Below are 15,354 nucleotides of genomic sequence, written 5' to 3' on the forward strand. Positions count from 1 at the left end.
ACCATCTTGCAGAGTGGTCACAGACTGCGTCTCTACGCTGAAGACACTGTCTCCTATGTCGTTGGTGGCCAGCATTCGAAACTTGTATGAGGTAAAAGGCTTCAGGCTGCAGGCAGAAGACAGACACTTAAACACGTACACAGACAGACCTGCATTTCTCCTCTCTATAGTATGAAGGGGTTGCTAATCATGTAACAACCACGTTCATCAGTCAGGAAAATCCGTCCTCCGGAGCCACTTACAATCAGCACAGTGAGCATGGACTCATTGTCAAGGACTAACAGAACAAATTCATTCAGCTGCTCCTGCAAACTGTGGGAAGATGGTTCAAAGTTAGGAGGGACTGTTAGTTCCTTTTTTCACCAACTTATCACCAATAATAGTTAAAAACAGCAATTACAGTCATTTCACTACTAATCACATTTAATGGAAATGTCTTTTGACTATAATTTATTTTGCAGACTACAGAAGAGTTACAAATTTACCAGACGACTGGGAAACTACTCCAGACTCATCTTTTATAATAATTAGATGGGCCCAATGAGGGACAAGAAAAAGCCCTGTAGGGTTGGGGGTACCATGGGACTAGGACTTCAAAGGTACCAAGCTCAGAGGATGGGGTATCACAGCACTGGGAGGATGTTGAAGACAGTCAAAGTGTGTTTATATAGCATGCATGTGTCGTGCACTTGTGCATCAGCCTGGGGAGTGTTTTGGTTCCAAAGTTGTCATGGAGGAAAACAACAATTACAGACAGATAACAAGTAACTATGAGTGTGGGCATGTGGCAGGGTAAGTTAATTCCTATTCTTGGCGAAGTAATGAGAGAACTTCCTGACAGCGCGACATCAAAACAACAACAACAACAACAGCAGCAGCAGCAGCAATGCCAAACTTTGTGGCAGACACCCTCCCTGAAGCTGGCTGGAACAGTCTGACGCAGACGCTCCTCAACGTCTATAATGGGTCCTCTGATGGCTTGTGACAGACAAATGGTCATGAAGCAGATACGGGCAGAGAGCACACGCAAGACTCACACAGATCTATTCCTGATGCCTCTGACCACAGCCACTCACTCTCATAATGATGGTCTCAGCAGGTGGAGAATGTGGGGGGGGGGGGGGGAATAAATACTAGGGGATGAGGGTAAATGCAACAGGAATAATGGTCTTTTTAAATGGGTAAATGGGAGCTGTGATGCTTGAGGGCAAATGATGGGTATTTGAAAGGACAGGTAAATCTACAAGTAGGTGTAGAACGGGTCCAGAAAAGGATGGTGGCAGTGTGAGGAAAAGAAAGGTTCCTGTCAACTGGGCCCATGTGATTTAGTAAGATCTTCCATGTTCATGAGGTGACAATGTCTCTGTTCCCTCTGGCTTTTTTTTCTATTTTACTCTACAAACCACTTGGTCTGGGCCTCTTGCTTTTTAAAATCCAAGCATCTGTATGGTGAGCGACAATATCTACCTTTCCACAGTCCAGGTGGTCACGTTGTATGGGATATCACTGGTGTGGGTTCTCCAGTCTCCGTTGGGCAGCTCTTTGACTTGCAGTGTGAAGTACCTCATTGGGGACGAGCCTGAGCCTCCTGTCACCCAGTGGAGATGGAGACGGCGAGATTCGACCCCATCCTGAGGAACAGACAACTTCCTGGGGGGTTGGGGTCGCTCTGTAAATAGAGCGTAAAAAAAATAGGTAAAAAAAAGAACAGTGGGAGGAAAGAGCAGGAAAAATGGAGGCTTTCACTCCCACAAACAAGTTTTACTTCATCTCTCACACAATTGTCGATACATTAAAGCCTCTAGATAACCACATATGACATTTAAGTCCCTTTACTGCTGACTGTTAAACTTCTGCATCAGCAGCTACTGTGTAGAAAGACATTTATTTTTCAGGACTTTCTATAAATCACACTTTTGCCTTTCATTTGTTGCATGACTGTGCAGCTATTTATGTCCCTGTACGCCTCAACATGGAAATTAGTTGTCACATGTGGAAAGGGACAATCATTTACCAAATCCTTCATGGATGCTTACGTGACAAACAGCAGCATGAATAGGGGACTCACAATATATTCACTGCAAATTAGATATTTTCCAACAGGGGTGTATTGTTATTAAATTAGAAAGATGGCCGTGCCAGTCAATGCCTTTGTGAAGTAGCTGTGTGTTTAGGAAATGTTTGTGCTGACACAGGCAAGAAAAGGGAAAAAGCAGGGCTGTGGCTGGGTGGTATAATTGTTTAATTGCAGGGGCATCACCTTACTGAAGTCAAGAAATAAAAGCTTCATTGATTCTCTGTGAAGTTTAATTAGCTGCACTTACTTCTCACACATGCTCCTGCAGTCGAATCAGTCACACACATCACACAGGCTCATTCTTCATTCATCTCTTATCGCCAGTAATTCACGTCAAATCTATCTGCCTTCCTTCATCACACGGGCTCTTAGTCTCCACTCCCTTTAGGATTCCGCTATCATCCCCCCTCTTTTATTTTCCTGATAACATCTGTGTTCCTGTCTGTTATCCGCTTCTGTCCCACAGTTAAAATCATGTTCTGTTAAAAAAAAACAACCTCATAATTGATGGAGCAACTATTGCTCTTTCAGGCAGCCACTTGACTGTTGACTTCTACAAAAGGAAAACCTGGGTACCAGAGAGGAGGCAGGAAATAAAAGATAGGATGGATTTCTGATAGATTAGGCATGTCAAGCCGTCTGTTATGGGGAAAAAACAACGGTATCTACGATTCTGTCAAGTAAGCTGTTATTCATTTATATGCAATTTTCTTTCTCTTGGAATTAAGTTGATGAGATAGTCTCTTCAGTATCATCAAAAAGCTTTAAGAGGCCTTTCTGCACAATGAGAATAGGCCACTGTGTTAGTGAAGTGGAACCATTCTACAGAAATCTTGATAATAATGCCTCTGATGTTGTGATCTCTGACCCAATTAAAATGTAATACACACGCACACACAGCGGAATATCTGACACAGAAGATCCTAATTTCAAGTTTTCATTTAAAAAACGAGACGTTTCCATGTTTTATTTGATATATTCAAATTGGCTGTCAGAGGAAATTGGAGGGAGCGATCGGGGGTGACATGTATCAATGGCTGGAGGTAAATGTGAAAGTTATTCATGCTGAAAATTCATCTCCACACTGACATTTTATTTTTGTGGAATAGCTCTCAGTTCAGTAGTCTTCATGTTTTACAAATGGCATCTGTAAAGCTGCTCTGATCGATATATTGACATGAAAACGCAAAATCGGGGTCAGAAAACATAACCCTTTAACTAAAGAGCTATGAAATGATCATCAAACACTTACAGCTGAGAGACAAGTACGACAATAACGTTAGACTGACCTCTTCGCTCTGTGGTAACAACCAGCGCTTCCAGTTGTTCACCCCAGCCCACGGCCGTGCGAGCGATGAGTCTGAACACGTATGTCTGCTCAGCGGAAAGCCCCGTGACGGTGAACTGCCGACCGTTGGAGCCCACCTCCACCGTGGTCCAGCGCTGTGGGTCCCTGCTGTCTACACGGTAGGAGATCTTGTATCCTGCAGTGGCACAGAAGTAAAGACAGGAGGCAAAAGACTGTAAAATTGGTGTGAAACTCTTCAGCACTGTTGTGTTTTTGTCTGCTTTTGAGAACCCACAGAGATCAAAACTGGCACAGTGTGAGATCAAGGGAGGAACACGTGATGCCACATCACGCATAACACAAGAAATCACAAGGTTTGCCAAATTCCTGCGACTCTCCATACTTGTTACAAAAACATTGGATCCTTGTGGTTGCTGGAAAAAAACATCCCCACAACATATTTCACACAGTGGCATTTCACTACCCTTATTATATAAACATACAAGTGCTGTTCTACCCTCTCAGCTGTGACCCCCGGGTGAACACAGCTTCTCTGTCTCATGTGCAGTAAGCCATGTAATAATACTAACACCCTTCTACACGTACACACACACACAGCCGAGCCACTGATCCTCAACCGTGTTTTGCACACACCCCGGCCCCTCACAGAGGCTCTCAGTATGAAGAGTGTATTGTATAACACACACAAGCACTCAAGTGCGCGTGGCAGCAATGATTGTTTCATAGTAAGATTGTAGAGATGATAATCTGCTCAGAGGCACCTAATCTGGCTGTGTGGGTGATAATCTCATCAGATTGTCTGATTGTAAACCCAGTGTGTGGGAGATTATTGGATAACAGAGCACTAACAAATCCTCTTACATATTTGGGCCAGTGAGTATTATTTTGATGATGATGTTTGGGATGTTACTGCTGTCAGATACATTCATGAGGCTCTTTATAAAGAACGTTGGTATATTAGACTCCTGTCATTGGAGTTCTTTGACAAAAACTGCAAGCTGTAGATCTTCCTGCAAAATTCTTTGAGTTCAAAACATTTACAATCTATATTCAGGTCCAATGTTTGCTTTTTGCTTCTCGATGTTCACCAGCCTTGACTGTGCCATGTCTTATTTCTACACATCAGACAATCTGGTAGTGAGAAAAAATCGGTAATTTTATGTTAAATTTTAACCTTCTTCCCTAAAAAAAAATCACCATAGAGAGTTTTGTGAAGAACTCTTAGTCCTTTAGCCCCATGTTGAACAGAGGGCGCAGGCGAGGAAACAAGTCATTTCCATCATTTGTGTGTTTTATGGATAATTATTTCATGCTTTACTGTGTGTATATTTTATACTGCATTTCTTAAGATGAATAATACATTCCTAAAATATGAATTCATTTATTGAAGTACCAAGCATGGATAATGATGACTAATTTACCCGTGTGCTTACTGCTACTGTCCTAATCTGCTGCCTAATTTGTCAGTGTCTTCCTCCGCACAAATGGAAAAGAACACATTTAGGAGAATAGATTTAGCCTTTATTTTAATGATCAAAGCACATACTTTGAATTTTAGAAGAGAAATCCTCTAACTAATTTAGCAGATCCTGAGCTTTGTGCAGCTATTTGTACTCAAAGCAAAAAGCAAATCTCTGGAAGCATACTGGTTTGAACGCCTATTGAAGTTCAAATTGAAGGACTATAACTAGATTATAATAATGTTTCTCACATTCTGCTATTTCTGTTTCCATTTTAGCAGGACCTTCACTCCCTGTAAACCTCCCTACTGCTCTCATTTCTCTCTTTTTAGAAACAAATGTGTGTTTTTCCTTTTGTGCTCCGTATGCATTAGCAAAGGTGTATCGCTTCAGCAGCTATAATAGCCATTTTCCTGGATACAGGTTTGATCACTGACACCATCTCTCCCATATATACACACACACACACACACACACACACACACACACACACACACACACATCAATGCTTACCACTGAAGTTGAGAGCAGCCAGAAGAGCTGACCCTTGTTTGAAAGCTAAAAACAGAATCATCTCTTTTCCATTTCACGGCTTTTACTTCCTTCCTTCCATTGAAAGATTACAGCAGTGTGTGTGCGTGCGTGCGTGTGCATGTGTGTGCGTGCATTTTTGTGTGTGACTGTCCATGTGTGTGCACATATTTAAAACTGCTACCACTTTCCCTCTGTAAACCAAGCCATGCTGGCTTCAGGAATCAAACGATAGATGTATGATTACTGCAAATATTAAACATTGCTCTGTAATAACAGCTTGGACATATTCTTGTTTTTGTACCTAATATGATGCCGTTGGGGTGTGTGGGTGGCTGCCAAACCACCCTAACTGATGACAATCGAACTTCTGGAAACACCATCTTGACAGGGGGGCCTGGGACTGGAGAGAAAAATAGAGACGCAGATTGGGAACAGAAAGAAACTAACAACCCACACCAGGAGCACCAGCAGAATCACTCCACACTGACTTGTTAGCAGGTGTGACAGCATTAGGCTTCATGAATGTGTGCGTTTGTTCACACAGTGAACATCTTATACATTTTTAAGAGGCACTTAAAAGACACAAATAGAAGATGTAATTCCCCTCGTCCAGTAGATAAAAATACACATTCCACATGACTAAATATGTGTCATTGCAAATGCGCCTGTGCCAATGCATGTGGGGGTCTGCGTGTGTGCGTGCGCGCGTGAGTGTGGCAGACAATATGAAGGATTATTTCACTTTGGCTGAAACTGACAAGTTCCTGTTTCATTGAGGGAAATCTTGCTGAGTTAATACTTTATATTCTGGTGCCAGAGCACTTGTGATTTATTGATCACAAAGACAAGACCTGCTGCTGAAAGCTTTATAGTGGTTGCATTTGAGGGATGTGCATGCATGGTGCACACTAACACGCTGATATTGTAAATAAATGCCCATGCTGTGGAGAGGGGTCGACTGTTGAACAGAATTCAGATGGAAAAAATGGCTACTGAGGTAAGAAAGGTGAGAGTGTTGAGTGAAGCTCTGCAAGGGAAGGTCAGGGATCAGAGTGAGTTAGAGAGAGCCTACCATCTTCTTTCGTTCGGAGCAGTATGGGGTTGCTCGGGGGGCCGTCACCCATCTGTGTGAACGCCAGCACCTGCAGCTCATACACCGCATATTTCTGAAGACCCCCAAGTAGCACTGATGTACTTCCCTCCCCGTGTGCCACCTGAGTGACCGGGGCTGCGTCTGAGTCCTTCTCATTGTACATCACCTGCACAGAGATGCAGATGTGTCGACATCTGAATAAACAGCCAGAATACAGTTTGTGACTTTTAACAAATACATTTATTTGGTGCAGGGGGAGTTCTGGGACACAGAGTCCAGGTTCTCCAGGTTGTGAATGCAGCTTTGTTGTGTAGTTAATGGGATTTTATTTTTAGTGATAATGGATGACACTACGGCACAAAGAGTTCACTTTATTACTGTTGAGCATTCTTAAATCTGCACAGCTGCACAATGCATAAATTTACAATTTCCTTTTTTTGGGCAGTTAATATTTCAGTAAATATGTGTGAGAAGTAAGTGGGGGACATTATGACGCTCCCCCGGGGAGGCTGATGTAGTAGAAAGCAGGTGGAATCATTGTGAATGTTAGAAGGAGGAATGTGACTGGCAGTAAGTGGAGCACTCAAGTAAAAATCAGCACGCCGAGCACTTTTCAATAGTATTTATCTAGTTTTTTTTGCATTTTAGGGCATTTTAGAGTACGTCAACTACTTCACTGATATACGACAAACCTCTAAATTTGCATATTGAATTACAAGAAAGGGCTACGCTCTAAGGCTGGCAAACACTAATCCTCAAAGCACAGTCACCAAATTTCTTCAAAAATAAGTTTCTCTTGTTCAAAGGACAGTTTATCTTTAAACTTCAAAAAGTGTTTCTTTTCTGAAGCCACCAAACTTTAGTGATTACCCATTTTTAAACCAACTGTGCCATTTCATTCAATGAATAATCCAGCCATTGTTTCACCACAATACAAACTTTATCTCCATGGTGTATTAAACATCAAAGTGTGTCTCCTACACACGTGCACAGTTGTTGCACACACCTTGTACCCAAGGACAACTCCATTCTTCTGATGCAGAGGAACAGCTGACCACTTGAGCAAAATCTTGGTGGAACCCACAGCCTCAGCGGTCACATTGACTGGAAATCCAGATGGTACTACACACACACACACACACAATTTAATGCTTCTCAATCATTTGTCCTTCAACTGTCCCTCATTTCAGGCTGTTGTGAAATGAGGGACAGTTGAAGGACAAATGATTGAAAGGTGTCTGGGTGTTAACATGCTGATGTTCAGATGTATATTTTAAGGGGAACTCATTGTGTTTCTACCAGATTCGGCAGTGCGTGCATGGGCAGTGTTGCTCCACGGTCCCGGGCCTATGGAGTTGTAGGCTTGGATCTGAACCTGGTATTGGGTCCAGGGATTCAGGCCCTCTACTGTGGATTCTCCCGTCTCCCCTGTTCCATCCACGTCCTCGCTTCTGTCCTCGCCTCGCCCATCTGTCCTCCACACACGCAGCCGGTATCCCACAGTCTCTGGGTCACTGTTATACTCCGACTCTGGAAGAGGCTGCAGGGCAAAACAGAGTGGGTGGAGAAATAAAAATGATCAGAAGGTGGTATTTTGCCTTTTTCTTTTGTGTTACCCCCACGCAGACATATAGCTATCCACAACGGTTTAAATTAAGAAATCACCGCAAAATTTCACTTAGCCAAGTAAAACTTTGCGGTGATTTCTTTGTCTTTCTGTGTCAGTCAGGACTTTAAAGACAAAACAGAAAGGACACCAACATCCTGCCACTCTTGTTTGTTATGATAAGAACAGAATACACAGAATAATTTGTAAGCATGATACTGAAAAAATGTCTGATTATGTATTGTATCAGAGGTGACATTTTTGTTATTTGCACCTTCAGCCAGAGAAGCTTAGTAAATGGAAGAACTTATCTTTTTTGGCCTCTCAGTCCTACCTTTCCACAGTGATTAATTATACATGAAAGATGAAAGAAAAAAGTACATGCAGAGAAAAAGCCAAGATAAATATATATGTGACAAAATAAGGGAAATGTAGAAAACGATTGAAGAAACACAGACACACAAAAAACAATTTTATTCTGATCTTTCTTCCTATCCATTCTCTATTTCTTATATTTGCCCTTATTTCTAGCCTCCATCTCTTTTTATCACATCCAACTGTCTGGATATAAATCCCTGTGCCATTATGTTATCTTTTCTAAAACAGTTAAACATTCTTGACTAACGGACGATACTCGATACATTTAATTTTTTGGGGGAACATTTTCCTGTGGCTGCACTCTACTGTGCATTAGATAAGCAAGCGAGCCTTTTTAAATACCAGAATAACTTTGCTCAGCTTAGCATTTAGAAGCCCAATGCAGAATGTCACATTAGCTTTATTACCTTTAATGTGCCGCTTATAATAATAACCTTAGCTAAAACCATTGTGATTTTTTTCCATTACAGCACAAAACAGCTCAGGCTGAGTGCTAATATGCAGGTGAAATCCCATTAGCATGCTGCACAGGTAGCCCACAGCACTGCAGTGTCTGATTTGACAGGCTCTTTTTCTCATTCCAACTCTTAAATGGAAAAATAGTCTGCTCTCCATTTATGTTATATTAGAAGAGGGGAGTTGTAGAAGAGAAAGAACAGGGACGTAGTGCAGGAACAAGAGCAAAAAAGAACTAAAATTACCACCTCATGTTGAATGCCTCCGTGTACCTTTCAAATTGAACCTCATGTGTCCGTATACGATGCAGTGACTAATGCAGCTTTGGCACAAAATAAACTCAGTGTGAGAAAATAACTGAGGTGGTCGACGCACTTTAAAAGAAATAAATAGTGTTTATGAAGTATTGTTTACATGTGTGAATAGATGTCAGACATGTTTTAATTGACGGTTAATCCCCTAATTGTAATCAATTAATTAAGATAATAAGAAATTAGATGTAAAAGTATATGTGTAATATGTGTGTGTGTGTGTGTGTGTTCAAACCTTCCAGCTGAACTGCAGGCTGGTTTGCGTGGCAGACAGCAAAGTAAGGTTAAACGGGTACGAATCAGGAGTGTCCTGTAGGGTTTGAATCAGCCTGGAGGGGGGGCTCAAAGGGCTGAAACCCACAATATTCACTTGGCGCATCCGAAACCTGAAGAAAAACACAATTACTGACTTTAATTCTTGACAATAAAAGAATGACGTTTAATCAGAAAGGTTGTGCGTGTCATCCTGGAACCACTTTGCTCAAACCTTGTTTTTTGGGGATTTTGACTTTTCCTATTGAAGTAAGCGGATTTTCAGCGTATAAGATAGCAACATAGTGACTTGCTGGTGAAGACATTTAAGTTACTACTTGTTTGTTATCCATAAGAAAGACAGAAGCATGGAGGCTAGATCAAGGGTAGGGGAGATCAAACTTGAGTGAGTTGCAAAATAGTTGCACTTGTTAAGAGCCACTCTGAAAGGTTAAGACGAGACCGAAGTGATGGATTTTTTTTATTAGAGATTATTCTTCACCTGGAACTCTTCACCATTTATAAATATATATATACATGTATATATCACGAGAGAGGGAGAGAGAGAGAGAAGGAGATATGAAGTAGCATTTATTTCTTATGAATTTAACATGTTTGACGGCAAGTGTCAGGGCAGGTAGACTGTGTGAGACCACATCCATGCATTCATCCATGTCCCTGAGTAGGAGACAACAGAATGTGAAGTGGGAATTAATGCAGGGGATAAGTAATACAGACAAGTGCATCGCTTTATCTAATGTCCCAACGGTGTCTCTCCAGACAACTTAATCCCTGAGTGTGAAATGTGTTCAGAGAACACAATCCCATCTCAGATAAAAGTGGCAATCCAGCGAACAACAGGCATCCAGAGACTGGCAGGCACATCGATATATACAGCAAACAGATGGAATGATGGAGAAAAAGGGAAAGAAGAGCCGCTGTAGTTCAGACCATATCAGCTTCATAAAGGACAGACTACCCGCAGTCTTACATCCCCCTTCTCTCCTGTGTTTCCAAGTTTTCTTTACCGATACTCTTATCGCTTTGACTCTTATTCTTTTAATGCTCTCTACTGCCCCTCTCCCTTTCTCATCACCTTTCTGCCCTCACCTCAGCACCCCCCACAGCTAAAGTATAATAGGGATCTGCATGCAGCAGCTGTGAAGGTGCTGACAAACAGAAAAGTTTCAGACAGAGCCGTCTATCCTTGCGTCTGTGATTTATGTAATTCACCTGGGTCTTGCAATACTGCAGAAACTGCTGGAGAGTGAGATGAGTATGGGTTCGTGTGTGAATATCGTAGCACATTTTTCACTGCCTGCGTTCATTGTGCTTACCGGTACTGCGTGAATGGAGTGAGGTCGGGGATCTCCAGTGACACTGCATCTGGCTGATTGTCCTTCTGGTGGACAATTCTCCACGGCTCCTCTGTTCCGTTAGGTTTTACGACCTGTTTAAAGACATAAACTCTTACCAGAGACCAGTTTTCCTGCTGCTCAGTTAACGGAATCATCAAAGGGCTGAAGCAGTTTAACCTGGTTACCATGCAGATCATTAGAACTGTTTGCAGATTATAAGTATTAAGCTTAAATAGGTAAAATCTGTATATTTCCTCATGTTGTATGTGATGTGATTTATTAGCAAAACCACTGTGCAGCCATGTGATGGCCCATCTAGAGTCCACATGCACGGAAACCTCACCTGGCCTTCTACAATCCACCGAGATATGGTGGTTTTGCCATCAGGGCCAGGGCGGAAACGTAGCGTGGCCGACCGGGGGCTGATGTTACAGATGACCAAATTGGAGGGTGCACCAGGAAGTTCTGCCAATAGAAAGAATGTATAACAGACCTGCTGCTTAATCTATCATCTAACAAAGACTGTGACCTGTTAACTGCTGCTTCAATAACAACCAAATGATTCTAAGCTAAATACACAAGAGCCTTCATGTCTATTTGTCCATTGATGGTCCAAGATTTGACACAGCATGTACAGTATGTCTAATTTAAATTACACTCCCAAGGTTGAAAATAGAAAGACATAAATATCTGTAAATCGGTGGAGGATATATGTATATTTAATAAGTCTATAATCCTCTGAAAGGGCTGAAAACAACCTAAGCAATGGCATGTTTTAATTGTAACATTATTCAGTCTCCATGGTAATAACAAATAGGAGCAGCACTAACGTGTTGTGTTAGTACATAGTGTCCACCCTTGTTTTCTAAATCTAAACATCATTTCAAGCATTAAAGTGACAGATATGAGAACATCACATTGTGTAGAACAGAAACTATATGAGGTTGGATTTCTGTCTCGCACAATTGTAAAAGGGCAAATTGTGTACTTTCTATTTGTGCACTGACAATTACATAAAAGTTAAAAGAGATGGTTTTCTAACGAGTAAGAACTCAAGCTGATAACTAAAGTTCAGCAAAATAGCTCCTTTAAAACTGAAAACCATCTGGCAGTAATAGTGTTCACTATGGCTTCTTCAACCAGAACAAAATCATAAATCTAAAAAAATAATAATTATTTTTTATTAATGATGTGTTTTGGACGCCCTCCTCTCCCTGAATCTTTCAGAGAGGTTTACAACTCCACCTTTCAAATGTCACACAGTTTACAGCCACCTCTAAATAGACTTCCTCACTGACAGCTACGAATTGAAATCAGTCAGGCACGCAGCTCTTTGACAACTGCTCTGCAGACTCACAATCTACAGAAAAATATCTTACCTTTTTACTTCATTACATCAAGCAGATGTGACTGTCATTGACATTTACATGCTGAAAATATCACATATGGTAATCAAATCCTCCTTTGTAACATTATATGAGTGCAGGTCTGTAAAGTTAGCGGGTGAAGTCACAGGCATCACTCTTCAGACATATCAGGAACCACGATTTTCATCTATAAAGGATGTTATGGCGCAACAGTCCGAGTCCAGCTATTATGCAGAATCCGTTTTACAGATTCAGCATGTTACAGGCATCAGCTGCTGTTGTTTTCTGAGCAACTGTATTCAACTTGGTGAGATAGAATATTATCAATTTTGAAATGTGTCAGTTGTCTCACAAAATTTTCTCATCTCCATGAATACATGAATAAATAAACTAGCCAAGAATACATGCTTGATGGATCTCTCTCTTGTTTCTCTTTTCATTCAGTAGGTCTGTTTCCTAATCTTCAGTCCACCATTTTTTCCTTCCCTCTTTTGCTTTCATGAATTAATGAATAACCGCTGTATCTAAGAACTGCCAGGATCCATCTAGCCTTTTCTTTCTCTGCTTTTGTTCATAAATTAGTAATCAGAAAATGTTACCACAGAAATTCTGCAGCAGGAGTCATGTCTCTCTTTCATCCTCCACCTCGTCCTATCTGTTGGTTTCTGAGAGACTTTGGTCTTCTGTTCTTTTGAGATTACGTTATGTGGGGTTCTTGCTTCTTCCCCATTATTGTTTCTCTATCTGCTCTCTCTCGTCTTCAGTAACCTTCTTTGAATGTCTTAGGCCCTCTCTTAACACTGCACTTCCTTTGCCATTTGCAGTTAATCAACACTAATAATGACGTTAACTTGGCCTTGATCCAATCAGAGACACTCATAAAAGTTTATGCATAGTATGTACACACAGACACACGCACAGACACACACTAATCCATGGGTCATGATGTTCTAGTTGTGCAGATGATGATTTACAGATGCTCAGCTACACCCACTTATCAGGATGAGGGACAACAATGACATTGTAAAGACTCATCATTCATATTTACTTCAGCTAACTGTCCCTGCCTCACTCCCATACAACTAAAAACCTGCTACACTGATTGATTTGTGTCTGAGTGTGTATAGAACACACCTGGAGGGACTCCGGTGGAGATGGTCGATGCTGTAACGGTGCCACGGCCTGCAGCAGTGAGGGCTGCCACCTGTATCCTGTACGGAGTGGTGGAGGTGAGGCCAGTCAGCTGATACTGCAAGGTGGTGTTGGACAGCGAGCGCTCTTCACGAGTTGACTCCACACCGGACACTTCCCACCACAACTCATAGCCTGCGGCAGAAGGAGCAAACACGGAATTAATCACGGGATATGCTTGCTACGGAGTGGGTTCTGTCTAATAACTTGGGATTCTACTGAGTCGTTCCTGCTATGTGGCTTCATTAATGTATTTATTTTTTAGTATGTTGATAGATTACGTTTAAAATCACTAGTTAAGGTGAAAAAAACACACTAGTGTGGATGTCAGCGAGCAGAACTGTTAACTGTCAACCCCCCCACACCTTGCTCTCTGCATTTTCAGTCAGTCATCACTCTCCATCACCTTAAAGTGTGTGGGTGTGTCAGAGTATGTGTGAAACCCTGAGGACTGTGAATGGTTGTTCATCTGTCTCCTTGCTCTCTAGGTGCTGGATGGAAATCTGCCATTTGATGTTGACCTTGTTTAAAATAATCATATTCTCACTGCTCTGACTGGGCAGAGCCATTGCAGCCTTTGAGGTTGTGGACAGAGGCCTCACTGGCTCTTGCACAGGATGGCTGAGTAGATCCACCAACACAGAGTAACGCCATCATTTCATTCACAGCAGTCTTAGTTCTGTCCAGCACCATTGTCCACCGGAGCCTTGCAGGTGTGTAGGAAAATGAATTAAGACCGAAAAGGCCCCGAGGCTTCGTGAAACAACACACAAACAAAAGAGTGTTGGGAGACATTGGACCAAGGTTTGATAGGGATAAAGTGAGGAGGCAGGAAAGAAAAACAGGGGTTGTATGCTGATGAGAATGGAGAATTTTTTCTTTTTCAGCATTCTCAATGCTGAAAAAGATAAAAGTTTTAGGACTGCTGACTGCCTCAAGGTGATAAACTGAATGAAAATGTAAATCAAGAAAAACTGTTGATGGATTTTATATTGCAATTCCCTCACCACTGACGATTCCATTTTTGTCTTCCGGCTCAGCCCAGCTGACTTTTAGGGATGTGTCCAAGATTTCAGTGAAGCTCAGGTGACCAACACGTCCGGGTGCTTAAAAAAGGGAAAGTCACACACTTACAGGAGTGTTCTTAACACTGTAACGTCTAGAACCATACTCCAAATAACTTGATATGTTAGTCATCATCTTTCCACCCATTCACACCTGTCTCAATCACATTTCATTAACCACACACTCTGCACACAAAGCCATGCAAAAACATTCATGGGTGTGTGTGCAAGGCTGTCTTTTCTCATTTTATGTGAGGGTTTTTATCCCCACTCCCAGCAGAGCAATAAACCTATTCATCTGAGATATTGAATCTCACACACACACACACACACACACACGCACACACACACACACACACACACACACACACACACACACAAAGCTATCATCAGGCAAAAATTAGACTGGTAACCCTGCATCTGTAACCCTGTTCGGTACCTGATCAATACGTGTGTGTGTGTGTGTGTGTGTGTGTGTGAGTGAGTGAGACAGATCCTAAGTGTTTGTGGATGAATGGCTTCTAACATCCTTTTCTCCACTCAATAATTGCCAGTTGGTAATAATTGTTTGTCTATGTGCCTGAAGGCTACTGTGTTTACTTGCAAGTGTAACTTTGTGTACTTATAACTGGGAGTGGCAGCTATTATGTTTTTCATGCAACAGTGGGATATAAATACCAACATGCCAGAAAACATAGGAATCAATTTTCTTAAAAGCGGAGGAACCAGACAGATGTTTCCAGCTCATAACCAGCCCGTTTTGGTTCTTTTTATGCAGGGGCCGATGGGGTCATGGTGCAACATCTGACAGCTATCCAGACATAATGAAACTGCATTTAGATCACCTCAACACAAACACAAGCATGCGTTAATAATCTTGCTTCACTCTTGTGTCTGC

The 15,354-nt window shown here is 41.8% G+C and overlaps 1 protein-coding gene across 2 annotated transcripts in view; it reads right to left on the bottom strand.

Annotated features, from left to right (window-relative positions):
* sdk1a (sidekick cell adhesion molecule 1a) overlaps positions 1–15,354 on the bottom strand; it is a 121,998-nt gene that overhangs the window by 9,651 nt on the left and 96,993 nt on the right. For both annotated transcript variants that reach the window (XM_011612791.2, XM_029850847.1), the window contains 12 exons: positions 14,400–14,498; positions 13,336–13,527; positions 11,178–11,299; positions 10,814–10,926; positions 9,460–9,610; positions 7,773–8,013; positions 7,480–7,595; positions 6,453–6,639; positions 5,682–5,780; positions 3,367–3,561; positions 1,468–1,669; positions 3–106 (listed from right to left, as the gene is read on the bottom strand). In XM_011612791.2, the coding sequence (XP_011611093.2) occupies positions 3–106; positions 1,468–1,669; positions 3,367–3,561; positions 5,682–5,780; positions 6,453–6,639; positions 7,480–7,595; positions 7,773–8,013; positions 9,460–9,610; positions 10,814–10,926; positions 11,178–11,299; positions 13,336–13,527; positions 14,400–14,498 (1,821 nt within the window). The remainder of the gene's footprint in view (positions 1–2; positions 107–1,467; positions 1,670–3,366; positions 3,562–5,681; positions 5,781–6,452; positions 6,640–7,479; positions 7,596–7,772; positions 8,014–9,459; positions 9,611–10,813; positions 10,927–11,177; positions 11,300–13,335; positions 13,528–14,399; positions 14,499–15,354) is intronic.

This window comes from Takifugu rubripes, chromosome 17 (genome assembly GCF_901000725.2).
Source record: "Takifugu rubripes chromosome 17, fTakRub1.2, whole genome shotgun sequence".
NCBI classification, from domain to species: Eukaryota; Metazoa; Chordata; class Actinopteri; order Tetraodontiformes; family Tetraodontidae; genus Takifugu; species Takifugu rubripes.